Genomic DNA, 23091 nt, shown 5'->3' with positions numbered 1-23091 from the left:
TTCACTCTTATGTGGATCCTGAGAAACTTAACAGGAACCCATGGGGGAGGGGAAGGAAAAAAAAAAAAGAGGTTAGAGTGGGAGAGAGCCAAAGCATAAGAGACTGTTGATAACTGAGAGCAAACTGAGGGTTGATGGGGGGTGGGAGGGAGGAGAGGGTGGGTGATGGGTATTGAGGAGGGCACCTTTTGGGATGAGCACTGGGTGTTGTATGGAAACCAATTTGACAATAAATTTCATATATAAATAAAAAAAAAAGAAAAAAAAAGAGTTAAAAAAAAAGTCCCATATTGCAATTATACATATTCTTTAATAACCTTCTTCTAAACTCTTTACAAGGTAAATGTATTGCTATATCATTTAAAGAATATACAATGTTACAATGTATGACTATACTATACTCAGATTCCCCGTTAAGTTGGTATTTTGATTATTTCTACTTTTTTTTTCCCGCCTGAAACAGCTCTGTAAAGAGCATTTTTGAGGACTGGGTGACTCTTTGACTCCCCTTACTAGGTAGGGTCTCAGCAAGAAACTATGTACTTGAAGGTCAAGGGTTTGGGAAAAGAACAGGTGTGTTGAAGTTCTGCACTGGATAAGAAAAAAATTCATGACTGTATGGCCCAAAGGGGGAAGGGGAGAGCTGGGAGCTGCAGCTCTGGAGAGGACTGCTGAACCCTGGATTATAGCAGATTGCAGTGGGCCAGGAAGAGCCAGGAAATTAAATACCCTCACCCTATTCCTCCCACCTGTCAAATTCTGCCAGTGTGTTCCATTAGCCAGACCCACACAACACCAGAAGATAGGAGAGATTGACCGAGTACAGCTTCTAGGAGCACAGAGCCACACAGCTTCCAGGAGCACAGAGCCAAGGAAAAGGCTGAAAGCAGGATGGGGGAAAATGTGGGCTGTCACAGTTCAATCCTCCACTTGTGCCTGTTATTTTTATCCTACTCCAGGAGAAAATCACCCAACCCCAATACAAGAGTTGCATAATAGCCCATCATCTGTGTAGTATGGGGTATAATGTTGATTCAATTATACCCGAAACCTAATTTTTAGCTACTCTAGTGCTCTTCATATATGGCAATGGAGAATAAAGGGCAGGAGTGGAAGAAGAAGCAGTGAAATACCATAACACATATCTGCTTCAGTCCCAGCTTCTATAGCTGACATGAAGTCTGGATTGTTAATCAACTTCCTTTTCTAACATCTTTGCCTTACCCTGCCACCATTTCAGCTACGTGGATTTTATTCATTGTTGGAGGTGACCCAAACCTTCATTCCAATAGGATCTGAGTCCTTGGTGGTCATGTCTTCACTGGAGTGCCTGGGTGTCCATGGATTAGGATTGACAGAATGCAAGGACGCATGTAGGTGAATGCCCCATTTCTGGACGGTTCTCCTCTGGACAGTTCTCTATGAAGGAAAAGAAACCCAGCTCCCTCTGATAATTGGGATTGGTCATCCTGGATATTAGAGGGACTACTCTTGTCTGCTTAATGCTTATAGAATATGAGGAGCCCAAAAGGTCATGGGACACTCTCCACTTCCAACATAACAGCACCTTCATTATGCTCCCTGTTAGTTACATTGGCTAAGCTCAATATTATAGAGACAATGAATTCATTGACTAGGTTATGGAGTATGATAGCAAGAGGGTCCCTCCATCTCTACCCTTTGGTTCTTGCACTCATGCTTTCTAGTGGGTATGCAGGATATAGGGACATATATATTGTTCATTTGTTTAAAGCATATACTGCATGATGTAGGATGTCACCCCAACTTTGCAGAGTTTGGGGTTGCAGAGGGTAGTGCAGCTAAACCTTGAGTAGACGACCAGTGTACCTGAGTAATGGATTCTGGTATAACACTCTTCATTTGCTGTAATAGGAGTTACTTATCAAAGGAACTGGGTGAGAAACCAACGTTGGAGAGAAAATTCTGTAGTCAATAAATAATGGGGCTGGTTGAAGCCTTGAAGGAAGGGAGGGAAAATTTTTATCCGTATTGATTTTCAAGCTAATCACAAGCTAAACAGCAATGATTGATTCTCTTGCAGTTGTGGACACCAGAAGTCTGAACTCAGTGTCAGCAAGAGTTTTCAGAGGAAGTATAAACTCAGGGTTTTACTTCTAGAGGCTTCAGAGGAAAATCATATGATTTTTCTTAACTTATTAATACGATTACATTTTAGATTTTAGATATATTTTCAAATTTTAAACCAGTCTTGCATACTTGGAAGAAATCCTACTCAGTTATGGTGTATAATTTTTCACACATTTGTGAATTCAGTTTGGTAACATTTTGTTGAGGATTTTTGTGTCTAAGTTTATGACATACATTGATATGTAGTTTTATTTTTTATGCTATCTTTGTCTCATTTGGGCTTCATAAAATGAGTTGGGAAGGCTTTCCTCTTTTTTTTTTTAATGTTTATTTACTTTTGAGAGAGAGAGAGACAGAGCACCAGTGGGGGAAAGGCAGAGAGGGAGGGAGACACAGAATCTGAAGCTGGATCCAGGCTCTGAGCTGTCAGCACAGAGCCCAATGCGGAGCTTAAACTCATGAACCATTAGCTCATGACCTGAGCTGAAACCTAATGTTTAATCGACTGAGCCCAGCTGCCCCAAGGCTCTCTTCTTATTTTATTTTCTGGAAAAGCTTGTATAGAATTGGTGCTAAGTCTTCCTTAAGAAGACTTATGGTGTGGTGGAATTCTCCAGTGAAGCCATCTGAGCTTGGAGATTTTTTTTTTGAGATTTTAAATTATGAAGTTGACTTTTTTAAAGGTTAAAGAGATATTAAGATTATATATTGTATCTAAGTTAAGTTTTGATATTTTGTGTTTCATGAGGAATTGGTTCATTTCTTCTTTGTTATTGAATTTGTGGATGTAAAGTTGTTGATAGTATTCTTTTACTATTTTTTAAATGGGTGTAATATCTGTAGCAAAACTCTATATTTATCTCCTGATATGGGTGATTTGTATATATTTATTTGTATATTTGTCAGTCTTGTTTTAAGTTTGTCAATTTTATTGATTTTTTCCTGAAGAAAGACTTCCCCTTCCTACTATTGTTTTTCTCTGTTGTGTTCCTATTAAATTTTATTGATTTTTGCTCTGATCTTTATTATTTCCTCCTTTCTGCTTCAATTGCCTGTCTTTTGCTCCTTTTTGCTAGTTTTTCTGAAGTAGGAATTTAGATTATTTATTTTAAAGTTTTCCTCCTTTCCAATGTTAACATTTAGTGCTATAAGATTTCCTCTCAGTTCTACTTTAACAGTATCCTATGTATTTTCATATGTGGTGTTTTTATTACCATTTGTCTCTATGTATTTTAAACTTTACTTTGAGGCTTCTTGATTGACCCATGAATTATTTAGAAGTGTGTTCTTTAGTCTTCATATGTTTTAGAGATTTTTCTATTGTCTTTCTGTTACTGATTTCTATTTTATTCCATCATGATGGTTAGAGAACATACTCTGAATAATTTCCATTCTCTTACATTTGTTGAAATTTGTTTTATGACCTAGAATATAGTCTCATGGCAAATCTTCTATGAGAACTTGAAAAAAAAAGACGTCTTATATTATTGGGTGGAATGTTCTATATATATGAATAAAATCTTTTTGGTCCAGTGTTGTTCAGTTTTTCTATACCTTCAATGGTTTTTATATCTAATAGTTCTATAATATGCAGAGAGGGGGTTGTTGAATTCCCAACTATACACATGGACTTGTCTATTTTTTTTTCTTTTAGCTCTACCAGTTTTGTTGTTGTTGTTGCTGTTTTAATTTTTTTTTTCAACGTTTATTTATTTTTGGGACAGAGAGAGACAGAGCATGAACGGGGGAGGGGCAGAGAGAGAGGGAGACACAGAATCGGAAACAGGCTCCAGGCTCCGAGCCATCAGCCCAGAGCCCGACGCGGGGCTCAAACTCATGGACCGCGAGATCGTGACCTGGCTGAAGTCGGACGCTTAACCGACTGCGCCACTCAGGCGCCCCTGTTGTTGCTGTTTTATTGTTATCTGTGTACACATTTAGGATGGTCATGTCTTTCCAGTGCAGTGATACATTTATCATTATTTAATGAACTTCTTGGTCTCTACTAGTTTTCTTTGTTCTTAAGTCTAGTTGCTATTAATATAATTACTTAAATTTTTGTGTGAGATATATCTTTTCCTGTCATTCTTTAAATCTTCCCATCTTATTTACTTAGAAATGAGTTTCTTGCAAGTAGTAGGTTTTTGGGTTATTTTTAAAATCTATTTAAATCAAGACTTAAAACTGCCACTTAGATTATTTATTTTCTGTTTCTAGTTTTTGTGTTTCTCTTTATTTGACTTCCTTAAACTGTTTTGGGTTATATCTTGATTTATTTATAGTATATTTGAGTATATCTCTTTGTATAGTTTTTGTAGTGGTTGTTCTGAGGATTTCAATATACATTTGTGACTTATTGGAATTTGCTGGTATTATCATTTACCGTTTTGAATAAAGTGTGAAAACCTCATTTCCATTGAGATTCCTTTAACCTACTGCATGTGTTTAAATATTATCTTGAGTATCAGATAATATTATAATTTTTGTTTTAATTATAAAATGTGATTTATAAAACTCATGAGGAAAAGTATAGTCTATTGTATGCACATATATTTCTACTCTTTATGTTGCTCTCTTTCTTTCCTGATACCTCAGAGTAATTTTTTAAATAATTTGCTTTGTGTTTGAAAAGGTTCTTTTAGGCAGTATTTAAGGGTAGGTCTAGTAAATTCTTTTAGTTTTTCTCATTTGAAAGTGTCACTATTTCCTTTTCATTCCTGAAGGATAGTTTCACTGGATATAGAATGTATAATTGACAGTTATTTTCTTTAATCCCTTGAAAATTTTCTACCATTAAAATTGATGTTCCCTTATAGGTCATATATAGAATTGTCTGGGTGCTTTCAGTATTTTTTTGTCTTTAGTTTTTAGAAGCTTATGATGTGTCTTGGTGTGGATCTTTTTGCCAAATTTGGGGAAATTTCAGTCTTATTTCATAAAGTACCTTTTCCACTCTATGCCCATTCTCTCCTTGCACTCCAATGACATGAATATTAGAACTCCCTGAATCTTTCCTCTGTCATCTCCACTTTATCTTGAGCCCATACTAAGAATTTTTAAAAATATTTATGTTACTGTATTTTTTTTTTTAGTTTTATAATTTCCATTTGGTCCCTTAAAAAAACCCCTCTATTTCTTCATTCTGGTTTTCTATTAAAAAAAAATCAAAAGAGTTTGTAATTGATTATTGGGACATTATATACTGACTGCTTTAAAATCCTTTTTAGATAATCCAACATCTGATTTATCTCCGTGTTGGTATCAACTGATTGTCCTTTGTCATTCAAGCTATGTTTATTTGTTTGTTTGTGATACGACAGCTAAATTTTGGGTATCTTGGGTATTGTATCCATTATCTTAGGGTACTCTGAGTCAACCCTAAATCTTTTATTTCGGCAGGCAGTCATCCTGTTTTAAGTTTAGCCCTCAGGTTCTGGCCTGTGGTCTATGGTTCCAATGACAGTTTAATTTTCAGAAACCTTGTAGTGCTACTTTGATCTATTTATTTGGTGCAGTGGGGTTCCCCCTTGTCCCTGCTGGTGTTGCCTGAGAGGGTGGAAGGGATTTGCCCAGGTTGGGCTGCCTGGGTTTCTCTTTGTTGGGGAAGAGGAATCTCGGGCCTAGAGGAATGAAGAGGCCTCCCAAGTGGGTGTTCATTATAATGGGATCCCCCTTCCTGTGGGAGCCTCAGAACATTTCTTGAGCCATGCAGTGTGATAGGATACTTCTACCAGTGTCCCATAGCTATCCTAGATATTTATTCCAGGGAAGAGGGTCTCAGGCCTGGTATCAAAGTGGACTGAGATCCCCGGTCTGTGTTGTAGTGGCATCTTTCTGCAGGATCTGCATGCCTACCAGGTATTTCTCAGCAGGGGAGGAACAATTTCCCTGGCCACCTTTGTTGGCAGGCTCTATTGATCTTCCTTGCCAGGGGAACCATAATCACCTGGTATTGTCAGAGGGATCCCGTTCCACCCAGGGGAGGAACAAGCCCACTTGACTCCCTTTTCTTGCTATGTTGAGGTGGGAGGGTCAAAGAATGTTGGTTCTGGGAGATGGATGATACCCTGGTGCTGATTGTTCTTCCTGTCATGTCCTGATACCCTAGTGCTGATCATTCTTCCTGTCCTGAAAGCAAAGCAGTTTGCTTTCCTATTACAAACTGTAAGAATTCTCCTTTGGTTGTCTCTTGATTTATTTCCATGATTTATAGTTGTGCTTAATAGAGATGAGCAGTTAGAAAAAAGTAGATGACCAGGTAGAAAGAATATCATTCTGTTTGGTATGGAAGTCTCCTGAAATTGCTCATTTATTTATTTTTAATCTCTGTCATTTTGTTTTTAGTCGGTTTCCAGTAAAGAACATACATTTGGATCTAATTTTAAACTACTCACTGTTATGTCCTGTATTTGATATTTGTTATATTTCCTTGGTATTTCCTTTTCCCATCTATTGATGAAGTATATTGTTAAAATTTCTTTGTATCTATTTTACCAAGTGTTTTGAAGCTATAGGCAATATTTGTATTCTCTTAGTTATTGGCTTAAACATTAAAAAGAAATAATTAAACCTATGTTTATAATCATAAGAATAAAACAAGAAGTGGATGTTTTAGGGATTTGAGAGACATTAAGTAGGTTTATTGACTTCTCAGGTGGTAGGTTTTAGTTTGAGAATCTTGAAGGAGACACTGTTTCCAATTTTGCCCTGTGGTATTGAAAAGTTAGCCTTCAAATGCTTCTTGGATCTTTCTGGGAACACTTTTGAGCAGGATATACCCTTCTGTACTGGTGCAAACACTATTCATTTTCTTAGAATGTTTGTCAAAAACAATAATATTTGGTGTTTTCATAGCGGTGTTTTGTCCTGGTTGCACTTGGAATATAATCCGGAGCCTCACCACAGCTTATTAAACATGAATGGTCAGGCTGTAGCTGCCACTTACACATTATTTTCCATCATACATTCACTTGTTCACTGAACCCAGACCCAATCGCCTTTTTGTTAGGTGAATGTGTATTTGTACTTGTCACTTCTACCTGGGTGCTCCTCCTAAGCAGGCTGCTAGCTGCCTAACAGTGCTTGACACATATCAAGCACTCAATAAATATTTGTCAAACCAATAATGGAATGAATGAGACTAGGCAATGTGGAATATTGCTTTATGAGGATTTTGCATTTATAAAATACTTATGTTTATAAATCAAACCACATGTCTGTAGATATAACAGTCATTCACAGTAATTGTCACAGGTGCTATGCTATGTGGGGTGGTTCTCAGATGGATTCATCTAAGAAAGCTTCTTGTGAGGCTATTTTTATTGGAATCTTAAAATGAGAAGAAAGAGAAAATATTTGCTATTTTTAGGCCATATTAGAAATCTTTGGTGATTTCCTGGTTCCTAAGCAATGAGTTATCCTTGCAAGCACATTTATGCTTTGTGTCCGTTTCCTTCTTTGGATGTACAGGATGTTTGGAAAATTCGCATGCATCTACATTTATTTGTGTCTTTGTCAATGGGACATCTTTAGCTATGCCAAGACTCTGTCACTGAAAATAATAATAGTGCTAATAATAAGTGGGAAAAAAGCTCTAATTTGTAGGTTTAATGTAATAATTTTATGTTAATAGTTAATAACTCATGCCAAGTTCCAAATCAGTCTTCACTGCAAGGCATTCCAAGTTCTCCTTGGCTATCCATCATTTTCTTGTATATAAGCTACTTTATGAAATAAATTACCTTTATTTATAAACCCTGAAGTTTATAACATAAAAGTCATACGTTCCTTAAGAACAGAGAAGGAGGAAAACCATAAGAGACTCTTAAATACAGAGAACAAAGTAGGAGTTTCTGGAGGGGAGGTGGGTGGGGGGATGGGCTAAATGGATGATGGGCATTAAGGAGGGCACTTGTTGGGATGAGCACTGGGTGTTATATGTAAGTGATAAATCACTGGATCCTTCTCCTGAATCCAATACTACACTGTATATCAACTAGCTTGAATTTAAATAAATAAATTTAGAATAAAAAAAATCATATGTTCCTTATATTCTCAACTGCCTTAAGAAATGTTAAGATCAAATGAGAAGTAATAATGTGAATGAGTAAAAGAATTTTCATTCACTGGAAAAATTAATTTTGAGGGGTGCTGGCAGAGAGCACAGTTGCTTACACCTAAGGGGCAGAGAGTGACTACCAATATATTCAGATTACAAGTTCAAAAATACCAATGACTGGGGCACCTGGGTGTCTCAGTGGGTTAAGCGTCCGACTTCAGCTCGGGTCACGATCTCGCGGTCCGTGAGCTCGAGCCCTGCGTCAGGCTCTGGGCTGATGGCTCAGAGCCTGGAGCCTGCTTCCGATTCTGTGTCTCCCTCTCTCTCTGCCCCTCCCCCATTCATGCTCTGTCTCTCTCTGTCCCCAAAATAAATAAACATTAAAGAAAAAAAATTAAAAAAAAAAACAAAAATACCAATGGCTCATTCTTCTTACCTTGGGGAAAAATACAAATATAGAAACCACCCCCTTAAAAAATAAAACTAAGCAAATGAAAACACAAGAAAACACAACACTATTACTACCTAAAACACTCAATAAAATTTTTTTATTTAATCTTATTCCTTTAATTTAGTGTTTTTCAATAATTATTCAAGTCTCTTTTAATATGTCTCTTGCATGGAATATAAAAATAAGATTAGTTTTTAAATTATAAATGCCTTTAATGGATCTTTAATTCCAGTGTGAGGGAACAACATAAGAAGTTTATTTATTTATTTACTTTTAAATGTTTATTTATTTTGTAAGAGAGAGCACATATGAGCAGGTAAGGGGAAGAGTGGAGAACGAGAGAACGAGCAGGAGAAGGGCAGAGAAAGGGGGAGAGAGAATTCTAAGCAGGCTCCATGCTAACGGCATGGGCCTTATGTAGGGCTTGATCTCACAAACCATGAGGTCATGACCTAAGCTGAAATCAAGAGTCAGATGCTTAACTGACTAAGCCACCCAGGCTCCCCAGAAGAAGTTTATTTTTAGATAATGAGAGTGGTCACCTAGCCTTACTGCTAGGCACCTGAACAGGAGGGTCACTTAAGTGGTGCTTTCTCTTATAGCTGAGTCTATAAAGAAGTGCTATCTTATAAATAAAATTGTTAGTGAGTTCACTTGGAGGATACATACATAATTCTGGGGAAAATGGACATACAGGCATTTTCATTTTTGGATATTTGTAGCAAAAAGGATTTATAATGAGTTCTTTCTCAGTTTCAGTAATCTGTTTCTAACCTAGCTATGACATTCTCTAAAAATAGTGCTGTAATTTAAGTTCAGTTAAAATAATTCCCATTTAATGTATTCCAAATGTTTGTGAAAATAGCTGAATGTGTCAGCTGTTAAACATATCAGAACTTTCAAATATATTTTACAGGTTTCCAAATTTAGGGTGTTTGTTTTTCTTTTTTTCGATGAGGTTAGATTTTGATGGAGATGATTTTAAAATAAGATGAGATATCATGAAAAGGGAAAACCAGCAGGGAAAGGTAGATCAGAGGGCATCTGAGAAAAGGACTCCAAAGAGCACATGGTTTTCTATTTGACCTCTTGAATATTGAAAGACTTGTGCTTCCACCTTGGTACAATTGATGGTCATGGGACTATCAAACATTTCCTTTCAAATTCTGGCAGGATTCAGGTTGATTTGCATCCTTATCACTTTATTCAGAGTTGCTGTGTGACTCATGCTGTCCTTCCTAGCTCAGCAGCGGGCTCCAGGGTGGACACAGGGTCTAGCTATGCCCCTGCCCAGGTCCCAGGGTATAATGGGTATGTAGATCAATTGGAGAGGATTTGGCAGAGGAGAAATAGCACATTTAATCTATTTTTAAATCTAAAAGTTAGCTGAAGGAAGAGTATTTTAACTGAGTTACATAATAAGAAAGAATATTGTATCCTAGTTCTTTGGGGGTACAAACCTATTAAAGGTTATTCCTCTCTCTGATTACAACTGAAACTCTGGAAAAAATATAAAAACCAAGTACTGATGGACTCTGAACAATAAACAAAACCAGGTGAATTGTGGAAGGGAGTTAATACTTGGAAAAGTGACCCCCTTGGGGTGATTTTCCTATTTTTCTGCCTCCTAGATTTCCCTCCAGGACAGGAAGGCCTTAGTCACAGCATGGCATGGTGGCATAAATTCCTAGCCATAGTATCCTCATCTTTCCACCCAGAGGAGCCAGGGAAAGTAGTACCTGTGGGCTGGGAATGAGGGAATCTCAGAATAGAGAGGGAATTCCACACCCCCAATTCCATGCATGAACATGTACAGTTCTGATCAATGCATGCATGATACAGACCCAAACCAGCCTCGTGTAGGCCTAGAGGACTATCTGAGATTACAACCATTCATACAAGTCTCTAACTCTTCAATGACATATATGCTGGACAGGCACAAATCAACATAGCAAGGTTTAAAGAACTCAGCTGAAACTTGAACCATCTCCATGAGTCTCCAAGTGCTGAACTCTGCATATGTGAGAGAGACCAAAATTATCATGGAAAATATGAATTTGAACCACTACCCCTGGAAGGTGAGACAGAAATTGTGTTCTGAACCTAACTTCTAACAGAAAAGAAAAAAGGCAAGAAAGAAAAGGACGGTGTCCAGAAGATTATAGCAGGACCCAGAATCTGCATATCTTATCTTGGACAATATCCAGGAGATGATGCTAAAAGACTCAAAATACAAAGAATGAGGAAAATGCAATAAATTCTCAGGGAAAGAGGCAATAAATAGATTTTAATCCAGACATGATCCAGATGTTGAAATGACCAAAGAATTTGAAGTAGCTATTACAACATGCTTAATAAGGTAAAGAAAAATGAATTTGAAATGAATGAAAAGATAGGAATCATTAGGAGAGTAACAGAAATTACAAAATAGAAGCAAATACAAAGGTCAGAATTTAAAAATATAATACTTCATTAAAAAAACGTTTTGGGTTCAGTAAAAGAATGAATATGACCAAAGAAAAGGTCAGTGAATTGAAAATAGAACACTATATATTATCCAGTCTGAAGGGCTTGGTAGAGTTAAGTATTACATATTTATTTAATTTGCCATTTATAAAGTTCTTATTAGATATTTGTATTTTGACTTTCTTTTTTCAATTAAGAGATCAGTTACTTTGAACTGAGTTATTAGATATAATGTTTAAGTATTTTGAAGATTTCCCTTTATGTTGTCTTACACTCTATACCATGGACCTTGATATTTGGGATAATTATATGACACTAAATATATAAATAGATAGTTGTTTATAGGCACACATCAAGGTGTGCATATAATACTGTGTATGTGTATGTATGTATGTGTGTATGTATGTATACACACATAAATAACCATCTGTATTTGATATCTAGCAAGAAGTTTTAATCTGGTTTAGACCTCTGACTTTTCCTTTAGTTAGTAATATAGAATGAAATAAAGGATGTGACTACATTTAACTGTGTTTTTCAAATTAAAAAATGTTTTATTTATGGATTATTATAAATCAGTGATTCTTATCAGGGGGTGATTTTGTGACAACACTGGCACTGCATGGAGACAGTTTTGGTTGTCATATTGGGGAGTGGAAGACAGGGATGGTAAACATTCCACAATGCACAGTACAGCCCTACGACAAGGAATTATTTGGTGCCTAATGTCAACAATGCTGACTAGATTTATGAACAGATTTATCTAAATAGATTTATCCTTATGATTTAGTTGATTTAATAGCACACTTATCTTAAAATTGTGATTGAAAACCCAACATTTGGGTTCCACAACTTTAAAAGGAAGGCTAACAAACAACTCTACATATGGATGGGGAAGTTGTAAACTTGCGTTTAAACATGGTCAAGCTGATGTTTTCAATATTCATAGTCATTCAGCATGGTGACATCACAGTGAAAAAGCCACATTTGAGAAGTGCAAGGCAGCTGTGTCACACCCACATCTCGTTCCTTACAAGTGCTTCCTGTCTGGGATCCATTGTGGTCAGCAGGACATCCCTTCCCTGGCTGTGGTGAAGGCAACAGCCTGAGCAGAACGCCTTCTGAGCTTACATCTCCTTCGTCTAATCTTTCCTGCTTGGACTCAATTTTCTCAATCTGTCTAGTACTGAGAAAATAGTTACATGCTTCAGTTAAATATATCTATTCTTCCTTTCTTTGACAGTTATACAAACCATGCATTTTCTTTGATTCTTCTGTGATGTTGAACTTTGAAAAGAAATTTGAAATGTAACTTACTTGAAAGACCTTCTATATGAGCAGCATTTCATTATGTACAATTTAACAGTGCTCCTATACACTGATACTAAAAAGGTACCATTCCATTCAAATTTAAATTTAATGTGGACAGTAACACAAATCAATGAAAATTCCTGCCTGTGGTATGGTGCATTCTTCTCAGTGAATCATCAGTGCGTGTATCTGATAGTAAATTATTTATAGACTGTGTATTTGAGTATAATCCTTTATAAGAAATGAGAGCTAGGACCTGCCTTATGTTCACTTGTTTTCATTTTAAAGGCATATTTTAAAAATTTGCATATATTCTTACTTTTAAACTGATTTTCATCATATATCCATTTCTTCTAGGCACTGGCACATCTCCACTTAATAGAATATGTTGGAGAACAGACTGCTTTGCTAATAAAGGTACATTAAATATTACAATAGAATGTGTCCCAGCCTCTGTTACTTTGATTTTGTAAAAAAAAATCTGGTAAGAATAGGTCACAGACTATGTAAAAAGTATAGCAGAGAATTCTTTTTGTCCTGTGCAGCCTAGAGATGAAGGGAGAATTTCTCCAAAGAATGTATAATTATAGAGGCCTGCAATTTTGCTATGAGCCTTTAGTTAAAATCTGTCTAAGAAGGAGAAAAATTGAGAAACCAGTCTTAGTAAGTGAATAAAAATGCACAGCTCCAGTCCTCTGCCAGGAGCTCAGGTCAGTATAACTAATATATGCTGCCACTGAGAATGGAGCCACCCTGCTCCCTTCCCTAGGTACTGGTTGGCTTGGGTGTGGCTGGGAATCATTCTCCTTAGTTTCTTGTAGACCCAGCAGAGGCTCCTGATAATTACAAGGAAAGCCCATGCTGGTCCTGTTTGCACACCTGGGTCTGCCTTTGTCTTCTGTGTGAGAGGAAGGGCTGGCAGCCTTGTGGTCTCTTCTGAGTCTCATGTGTCCTACCATCAGATCCTCAGTGTGTGTGATTTATCAATGGCAACTGTGATACATAGCACTGCTATTATCTGCTTCCTTCCAGATGGTCCCAGAGGATCGGCGCCTCACAACTGCCATCATCCTGGTGGTCTGGGTCTCAGCCATTGCATCATCCTTGATTGACAACATCCCATTTACCGCTACAATGGTGAGTTGCACTGCTCTTCCATGTGATATGGCCCCAACTTGCCTGGACACAATCTGGGCTCACCTTTCCTTCAAGAAGAAGCAGAGAATGAACGATGTCTGTTTGCTGCACTCGTAGCTATGGAGGAAAGATGTGGCAAAGCTTAGGGCCAGCTGGGCCAGAGATACTGAGTCCACGCTACAAGCTGGAATCCGTGTGCCTGCAGCTGCAGTGGGAAGTGCATCATTAACTAGTTGTTTCAGGGTTAGCCCAACTGAGAGCTGCCACACTTCATGGAAAAGACAGTCTATTTATTTGTTCTTTGAAAGAAAATTGTAAGACACCAAAGATAGACTGGTTGAAGGCAATCATCCTTTATTCCTTGTTAATGCAGACACTGGCCAGTGTGGCCTCTGGGGCTTGGCTTGGGCAGAATTTTGAGTTCTCTATGTGGCCCTGACTGCAGCTGAGATTGGGATACACATTAAAGGTCTTTTACAAGGCTGATGAGCCCTGTTCTTGCTGTGTTTTCTGACATCACTGATTGGTATATGGCAGAGCTGTGAATCCCTGGTATGACAAAGTAAAGGAAGGAATGGGGGCTTGCATACAAGAAACTGGGGTCCTGTCACAATTACCAGAAGTCCCAGGTGTGAACACTCCTCATGGTTGGACTCTGGACAGGGTAATTTTCTCTGTTCTTGTGACCTTGAGGGCCCACCCATCCCCCTTCCAACAGCCTTTGCAAGGGGGCTCCCATTACATTCCACCACCTTATATCACACTGGGAAACACTTGAGACCCAAGGAAGTAGAGCAGAGAGCCTGTCAGTGAGGAGAAAGGTGATGCTTCTCTCTCTCACAAGACCTTAGGCTGACCTGGCACTCTATGTCCCTCACTCATTGCCTGCAGGAATCAGTGTCTGCAGGCTGACTCTCTAGTTACATAGCTATATTATTCTTCCATGGTCTGGGTTTGGTAATTCTGAGCTAATGCTATGACTGTTATTATTTTTTCATGAAGTCCTGAGTTAGAGAAATTGTACAGATGTTGAATGCCCTAGTTTGGGACACAGCAAAGCCCATCTCTTCCTGAGTGGTGTCTTCTCTCCAGAATGTGTCTCACAGTGTCCAAAGTTGAAAGAACTAAATCATAGATGGGCTTATCTCTCTAATATGGCTGGACAAGGCTTCAGTTAAAATTCCAGCATGTGCACAGCTGGGTTTTAGAAGAGCACCACAGAACTTTTTTGGGATTAGATTTGCTCTTTTAAATTTTCCTTATTCCTTGGGCTCTCCCCTTGATTTTGACTTTTGCTTATCTTTAATGGGAACACTATTTTTTAATGTTTACTTTTTGAGAGAGAGAGAGAGACAGAGACAGAGAGAGAGACAGAGAGAGAGAGATCCAAAGTAGGCTCTGTGCTGCCAGGTTCTGTGCTGTTCAAGATGTGGGGCTTGAACTCACGAACCATGAGATCATGACCTGAGCTAAAGTCGCATGCTTAACTGACTGAGCCACCCTGGCACCTCTTTAATGGTAACACTATTAAAAAACATTTAACATTGGGGTACCTGGGTGGCTCAGTCAGTTAAGTGCCAGACTTTGGTGCAGGTCATGATCTCACAGTTTGTGGGTTCAAGCCCCGTGTCAGGCTCTGTGCTAACAGCTCAGAGCCTGGAGCCTGCTTCATATTCTGTGTCTCCCTCTCTCTCTCTCTCTCTCTGCCCCTCTCCTGCTCATTCTCTGTCTCTCTTTCTCTTTCTCAAAAATAAATAAACATTAAAAAAATTAAAAAAAATTAACATTAAATTAATTCATTTTAATATTGACATTCCAGCTTTGTTTAGTGCAATCAGAACAGGCAAGGAGCCTCTGAAACAGGAAGCTTGAAGCCCCCTCTCTCCTCTTATCCAACGTGCCATTGTTAATTACTCAGTTGCTTGGGGCATAACAGGGTCCAAAGGGCTGAGGCTGTGGGAGGTCCTGGGGGTCTCTATCAACTGGTTTGGAAATATTTCCTTTTTGTTTTGTCTTTAATTTTTATTTTTTAATTGAAATATAATTAATACACAGCCATATTAATTATATTAGTTTATACAGTGTTTATACCAGTTTCTACAATATAATGATTCAACAACATTGCTCAGTGCTCATCACTTTAAGTGTTTTTTTAAATGTTCATTTATATTTGAGAGAAGGGGCTGGAGGGGCAGAGAGAAACTAAGACAGAATCTGAAACAGGCTCCAGTCTCTGAGCTGTCAGCACAAAACTCAAAGCAGGACTCAAACATGAGCAGTGAGATCATGACCTGAGCCTAAGTCAGACGTTTAACCAACTGAACCACTCAGGTTCCCCTAAGTGTTTGTTTTTTAAATTTGAATATAAATTTAAATTTGAATTTTTAAAGTTGACAATGTTACATTAGTTTCATATGTACAACATAGCTATTTGACAAGTTTACACATTATACTGTATTCACAAGTGTAACTACCATTTGTCCTGATACATCACTATTATTATATCATTGACTATTCTTTATGGTGTGCCTTTTATTCCCGTTATTTATTCATGCCATAACTGAAAGCCAGGATCTCCCTTTCCCCTCTACCTGTTTTGCCCAAATACCTACCCCAGTCTCCTCGGGCAACCATCAGTTTGTTCTCTGTATTTATGTGTCTGGTTCTGCTTTTTGTTTGTTTATTCATTTGTTGTTGTTTTTTAGATTCCACTTTTGAGTGAAATCATATGGGGGCACCTGGGTGGTTCAGTTGGTTGGGCGTCGACTTTGGCTCAGGTCATGATGTCACAGTTCTGAGTTTGAGCCCTGCGTTGGGCTCTGTGCTGACAGCTCAGAGTCTGGAGCCTGCTTTGGGTTCTGTGTCTTCCTCTCTATCTGCTCTTCCCCCATTCTCTCTCTGTCTCTCTCTCTCTCTCTGTCTCTCTCTCTCTCTTAAAACTAAATAAACATTAAAAAAATAAAAAAAAAGAAAAAAGAAATCATATGGTATGTGTCTTCCTGTCTTTTTTTTTATTAAAAATTTTTTTTTAATGTTTATTTATTTTTGAGACAGAGAGAGACAGAGCATGAATGAGGGATGGTCAGAGAGAGAGGGAGACACAGAATCTGAAGCAGGCTCTAGGCTCTGAGCTATCAGCACAGAGCCTGACGCAGGGCTCGAAATCATGGACTGTGAGATCATGACCTGAGCTGAAGTCGGTCGCTTAACCGACTGAGCCACCCAGGCGCCCCTGTTTTCCTGTCTTAAAAAATATTTCCATTCAGGGTAATCCTATTAACATCCGCCCACCCATCTCACCTTCCTTCAGCTTCCTGTCTGCAATTAACAAGGAGCTGTGGGAGCACACATGAGCCCAGACCTGCTTTTGTGGGCAGCTTTCTTAGGTGTCCCCAGTAAATGTACTTGCAATACATTGCTAATGACTGAGAATTCCCTGACAGACTTTCTCCATTTAAACCTTATCTTTTCAGCCTCATTTGCTTGAACAGGAAGAATTCTCAGGCAATTTGCAAGTTAAAATGTGATTATTCTTGTCTTGGATGTTGAATTCAAAGAATGGTAATTTATGCACATGATTTTGTGTGTTTTCTCTGACTTCTTGGATACTCATCATTATCTGTATTATCTTGCAGCCTTGGTGTGGTAGTCAGTTTTTCAAGGCTGGCTTGTTCTCATGTATCTTCTTCTTCTAGGTCTTTGTAGTCTTCTCCTTGACACTTGCCCTGCAAGAGGTGCTTGGGCAGAGGACAGACTGCTGTAACCCCTGACAAAGAAAAATGCTCTTTCAGGGTGGTAGAAGTCAGAAGCATTTCACATTTGCTTTTCTGTCTACATGATCTCATTTTTGTTTTCATTCATCCTTTTCCTTTTCCAGGATCAAAATAATGTGGAGGGTTGAACCTGGTCTAGCAGATTGCAGTTAGGTTTAATAACATGAGCATTTGTAGGAATTAACAGTTAAGGTTCTAGAGAAGGTGAGTCTGGGCTTGAATCCCAGATCCATCATTGTGCAAGCTGAGAAAGCATTAGGTCAGAGAAAATAGAAATGACAGCAGCAAAGAGATGCTGTTTCCCCCATTAGGTTGGGAGAGCTCCTGCAGTTTGATCACTTTGGTACTGGCAGGCTGTCAGGTTGCAAGTCAGCCCCTTGGGGACAGTGCACAACCTCTTTGGGAGGCCTCCGCCCCCCTCTGGTGGCCGAGAGTGTGGCCTCAGAAGGGCCCTGCAGTGCCCAGGCTGAGGGTCTGTCACCTTCCATAGGTGTGAGGACTAGCCACTTTGCCGGATTCTAGCTCTGTGGCACTCCACAAAAAACAAGTAGCACATTTGGGGGACCAACAGCCTCAGACAAGATTCATCACAGCATGTCCGAGAGACATAAGAAAATAAACAATAAGTTGTAAGTACCATTCAGGAGATTTTAAGCATTGAATAAAAAGTACTTTCTGAAACTAAAACCCATAACTTAAAAAAATACTGAGTAATGAATTGAAAAAAAAAGTCAGCGTTAGGCCTGAGTTAGTGGGTTTGAAACCAAGTGAAAGAGCTAACTAAAAGTACAGAGCAAAAGTACAAAAGAGCAGAATCATGAAAAAAGGTAAGAGATTTGGGTGAGACCCAGGAACCCTAGAATGATAATGATAGGAGTTCCAAGAAGAAGAAAAAAGATGCATTGCATTGACAATATGCAGCCCCTCCATCTCAGGTGGGGTCTGGGTGTCAGCAGCCTTGGAGCTTGTACAAATGTATGCATTGGCTACCCAGACCTGCCAAGTCAGAACCGGTACCTGGACTAGGTGATGGGTGACTGCCTGCACATATGCATTGGAGATGCGCTGGTCTGGGCCAGCGCCCCATCTGCAGTATTTCCCTACCACTACAAATATGCCTGCCAGTGAAGAACTACAATCCCACCCTCTCCATTCTCAGGATCCCCTGTGAAGATGCAAGCTAACCCTAGTATTTGCCTGAGGCACTCATTAAATCCCACATAAAAGGAAAGAGTGGGCAATTCCTCAGAGGCTGGAGTACTCCCCTGTGTATAAGAGATGGGGACAAGTCTCTAGATTAAGTGTCCAAACTTAAATGTTTCACCTGGAGACATTTGGTAGACATCAGCAGCAAAATGACAACCATCAAGAGTGCTAGCTGGGGGTAAGTGCACGTTGACCCCAGTAGTGGTGGGTTTAAGGAAGGCAGGTGGTAGGTACAGGGAGGTTAGATGTGGTAGAGTAGAGGGAGAGCAGGTGTTCTGAGCCCAGGGAGAGCAGGGTGGTGGGTGTAGGAAGTGCAGGAATTGTGGATTTAGAGAGAGGGCAGGTGTGCTGGGCCAGAGATAGGGAAATACCTGTACAGCTGTGATGCATCTTCCCCCTGCAGGGAAGTAGGCATGGTGTGTGCACTTATCTGATTTTTCCAAACAACAACAATAACAACAATAACAACAAAAAACAGGTATCACTATTTTTCTATGAAAAATTTTCAGCTCTCAAATGTTGACAATAAATTCAAGTTTCAAAACTGACCCTGCTGGCATCTTCTATTTACATTCCCTTTCACAGAACAGAACATCCTTTTGATGCTCACTGTCTGATAATGCTACAGGGTCATTTTAGGACACCTATCCACCTGAAAGTGCTGTATCTGCCCCTTTGGCCTTGCCTCATGCCCAGGGCAGCCCTTGCCCTAAGAACCACTGCTGCTTCCTGTTGTTGCCTACATGGGCCATCTCAGCCCTCTTCTGAGTATCTTCTTCCATGTGTCTCTTTCATTGCTATAAGGAATAGCCAAGCCAGCCTCCCTTTAATTGTTAATTCTCCTGCACTCAGAAACCATCCTTTCTAGGGTCGTGGATCAGATGCCCATTGTAGGGGTTAGAGGCCAGGCAGCAAAGTATGTGTCCTCCTGCCAAGATATTTGAAAAGGAGTTTTATATGTATTTTTAGGTAAATTGATATTACAGTATTTAATTCTAAATGTATGATTTAAAGGAATGATGGAATGCTTTTAAGAATGTTAACATATGCTAGCAATTACATTCTTAGGAACTATTTTATTTAAAAAAAAATTTTTTTTTCAACGTTTATTTATTTTTGGGACAGAGAGAGACAGAGCATGAACGGGGGAGGGGCAGAGAGAGAGGGAGACACAGAATCAGAAACAGGCTCCAGGCTCTGAGCCATCAACCCAGAGCGTGACGCGGGGCTCGAACTCACGGACCGCGAGATCGTGACCTGGCTGAAGTCGGACGCTTAACCGACTGCGCCACCCAGGCGCCCCTCTTAGGAACTATTTTAATTTAGGATGAGCAGTTTTACATATTAACTTAAATGTATGAACCAGTCACATTTTTTTTTCAGAATTCTTTGGGACCATAGCTGAGGTGACCAGTCCAGGGGTGGACACTCAGCTGGTCCTCTTGTACAGTGCTGTATGCTGAGCTGATGCAAGTAACGTTTCATGGGATGAGGTGACATCTGTGGTATGATGACCCTGTAACAATATCAAGAAGAGAAGTTGTTTTGTACAGACCCAAAGCCAAACTAGTGATGTTAGGGGAACACAGAGGGTCCGGGATTGGTATGCCGGCAGTGTGTGGCCCTGGCAAGTATCTCCATGGGCCCTGAGGTAGGCAGCAATTCATCTTCACCTGTCTTCCTCCTTTGTTGGGGATTTCTTGGGGCTCAATTGGGATCAGTGCAAACAGAGCCTTTCCCAACACTTGCATGATTTTCAACATCCTCAGGGCTATGATCCAGGAGCCACCCTCCTTAGTCTCTTCCCATGGGCGCTAGGACATCCATTTCTTAGGGCTGAGGAAGCAGCTCACTTTGATGATGTATGAAAGATCTGGAAATTGAGTCCCTTAATACTACCGATCTGTTTTAGCTCCTTTAAAATCTTCGTGTACCCCCAAAGAGAAATGTAACCCAGTCCTGGACCTTGCCCTAGAGTTTATTGTTGCTGATAACTTTATGACCCAAGTCAATAGCCCTTCCTGATGACCCACACTGCTTTACATTCTCCCTTTCCTCCTTAAACACCTACCTTTCATAACTATTATTATGATTATCTTTGTGTATTAATCCTCAGCTCCCTTGCCACTATTAGGCTTCAAAGTCTTCCTTTGGCAAGCAACACCCACCGCCAGGTTAATTCTGCTCCCTCCCTCCCCACCCACATGCACAGACAATGAAACAGAGCAGCAAGGATTGCTGACTTGTCTCCCAGCCACAGCCCTTCCATCATGGACCCTCAGTGCTGCCTTCCACACAGCTTCGTCCTGGGCCTCATTTTCCCATTATTCTTGATGACTCCTGCACACCTCTCATCTCTCTTTGAGCCTCAAGCACCCTTTCTTTCCTTTCTCACAGTTGATGACCTAGCTTTACTTTTGTGATGAGATATAAGCAGTGATGTGGGAGCTTTCATGAACAATGACCACTGTGGCTGCCTAGTGCATCCTACCTTTCTTCCAGTTGTATGGGGGACATTCCCACTCAGCGGAGGCCAGTCCCTCCACCTGGTGCCACAGCCAAAGTTCTCTCCTGCATAATTTATTTTTCACTTTCCCCTACATAGTTCTTATCAGGATCTAACATGCTGCTATCTCTCCTCTCATGAAGACCCTCAGTGAGCCACATATCTCCGTGGCTTCCTTCCCTTTTCTCTGCTTCCTTTAAAAGCCAAACTCTTTGAAAGCAAGGTCTTTCCTTGCCATACTCATCTTGCTGTAGCCCCTCTTCATTTTTCTCTTGACTCCACCACAAGATCTCATGGTATCCACCTTGTGAGAATCCAGTGATGTTCCTGGTTCTCTTCTAACCTGGACTGTCAGCAGCACATGATAGAGGTAACCTCTTTCCTACTTGGGTTCTTTCCCTGTTTGACTCCTCAAAATTCTCCTCATATCCATGCAGCCACTCTTCCTTGGTCTCATTCTGCAGGCCCTCTTCATCTTCCAGCCCCCAAACACTGGAAGATGTTCTGGCCACTTCACTCTCTAGACTCTTTGCTAGTGGTATCATCCAAGCTCATGTTCTAAATTCCACCTGCATCCACCTGCTCCTGGGCTTCTCCCATATCCAGTTGCCCTGCTCACCTCTCCACTGAGATAAAATAGGTATCTCAAACTTAACATGTCCCAAAAGAAACTCTGATTACATCCTTCCCCAATCTTTCTCAATTCCATAAAAATTTCATATGCTCAGAGTCCCAAATTTTAGAACCAGCTTGATCCATTGGTTCTTCTTATACCCCACAGCCAGATGACCTTCAGAACTTCTAAATACACCAGTTTCCATAATCTTTACCATTGCCCCCAAATCCTAGCCAACATTTCCCACCTGTACATTGCAGTTACCTCCAAATTGTTCTGTTTCCACTCTTGCTCAGACCCAAACATCCATTCTCCACTGAGTATCCCCACTTTGCTCAGCACAACTCAGAGTCTTGCAGTGCCTGCATGCATGCCTTACCCACTTGGACACCATTACTTCCTTTTTTTTTTTTTATTTAACTCTATTTTTTATTTTTTAAAATTTACATCCAAATTAGTATATAGTGAAGCAATGATTTCAGTAGATTCCTTAATGCCCCTTACCCATTTAGCCCGTACCCCCTCCCACAACCCCTCCAGTAACCCTCAGTTTGTTCTCCATATTTAAGAATCTCTTCTGTTTTTCCCCCTCCCCGTTTTTATATTATTTTTGTTTCCCTTCCTTTATGTTCATATGTTTTGTCTCTTAAAGTCCTCATAACAGTGAAGTCATATGATTTTTGTCTTTCTCTGACTGACTTCTTTCACTTAGCATAATAATACCCTGCAGTTCCATCCATGTAGTTGCAAATGGCAAGATTTCATTCCTTTTGATTTCTGAGTAATACCCGATTGTGTATATATACCACATCTTCTTTATCCATTCATCCATCAATGGACATTTGGGCTCTTTCCATACTTTGGCTACTGTTGATAGTGCTGCTATAAACATGGGGATGCATGTGTCCCTTCGAAACAGCACTCCTGTATCCCGTGGATAAGTGCCTAGTAGTGCAATTGCTGGGTCGTAGTGTAGCTCTATTTTTCATTTTTTGAGGAACCTCCATACTGTTTTCCAGAGTGGCTTCACTAGCTTGCATTCCCACCAACAATGCAAAAGAGATCCTCTTTCTCTGAATCCTCGCCAACATCTGTTGTTGCCCGAGTTGTAAATGTTAGCCATTCTGACAGGTGTTAGGTGGTATCTCATTGTGGTTTTGATTTGTATTTCCCTGATGAGGAGTGATGTTGAACATTTTTTCATGTGTCGGTTGGCCATCTGGATGTCTTCTTTGGAGAAGTGTCTATTCATGTATTCTGCCCATTTCTTCACTGGGTTATTTGCTTTTTGGGTGTGGAGTTTGGTGAGCTCTTTATAGATTTTGGATACTAGCCCTTTGTCCGATATGTCATTTGCAAATATCTTTTCCCATTCCGTTGGTTGCCTTTTAGTTTTGTTGGTTGTCTCCTATGCTGTGCAGAAGCTTTTTATCTTCATAAGGTCCCAGTAATTCACTT

General features: G+C 39.7%; 1 protein-coding gene across 1 annotated transcript in view; it reads left to right on the top strand.

Annotated features, from left to right (window-relative positions):
- OCA2 (OCA2 melanosomal transmembrane protein) overlaps positions 1-23091 on the top strand; it is a 527910-nt gene that overhangs the window by 320570 nt on the left and 184249 nt on the right. Inside the window, exons 20-21 of the mRNA XM_040493912.1 lie at positions 12753-12812; positions 13428-13532. Of these exons, the coding sequence (XP_040349846.1) occupies positions 12753-12812; positions 13428-13532 (165 nt within the window). The remainder of the gene's footprint in view (positions 1-12752; positions 12813-13427; positions 13533-23091) is intronic.

This window comes from Herpailurus yagouaroundi, unplaced genomic scaffold, assembly GCF_014898765.1.
Source record: "Herpailurus yagouaroundi ecotype Mexico unplaced genomic scaffold, PumYag 185, whole genome shotgun sequence".
Taxonomy (NCBI): domain Eukaryota; kingdom Metazoa; phylum Chordata; class Mammalia; order Carnivora; family Felidae; genus Herpailurus; species Herpailurus yagouaroundi.
The sequence above is the reverse complement of the archived record's forward strand: the minus strand, read 5'-3'. Positions and strand labels throughout refer to the sequence as shown.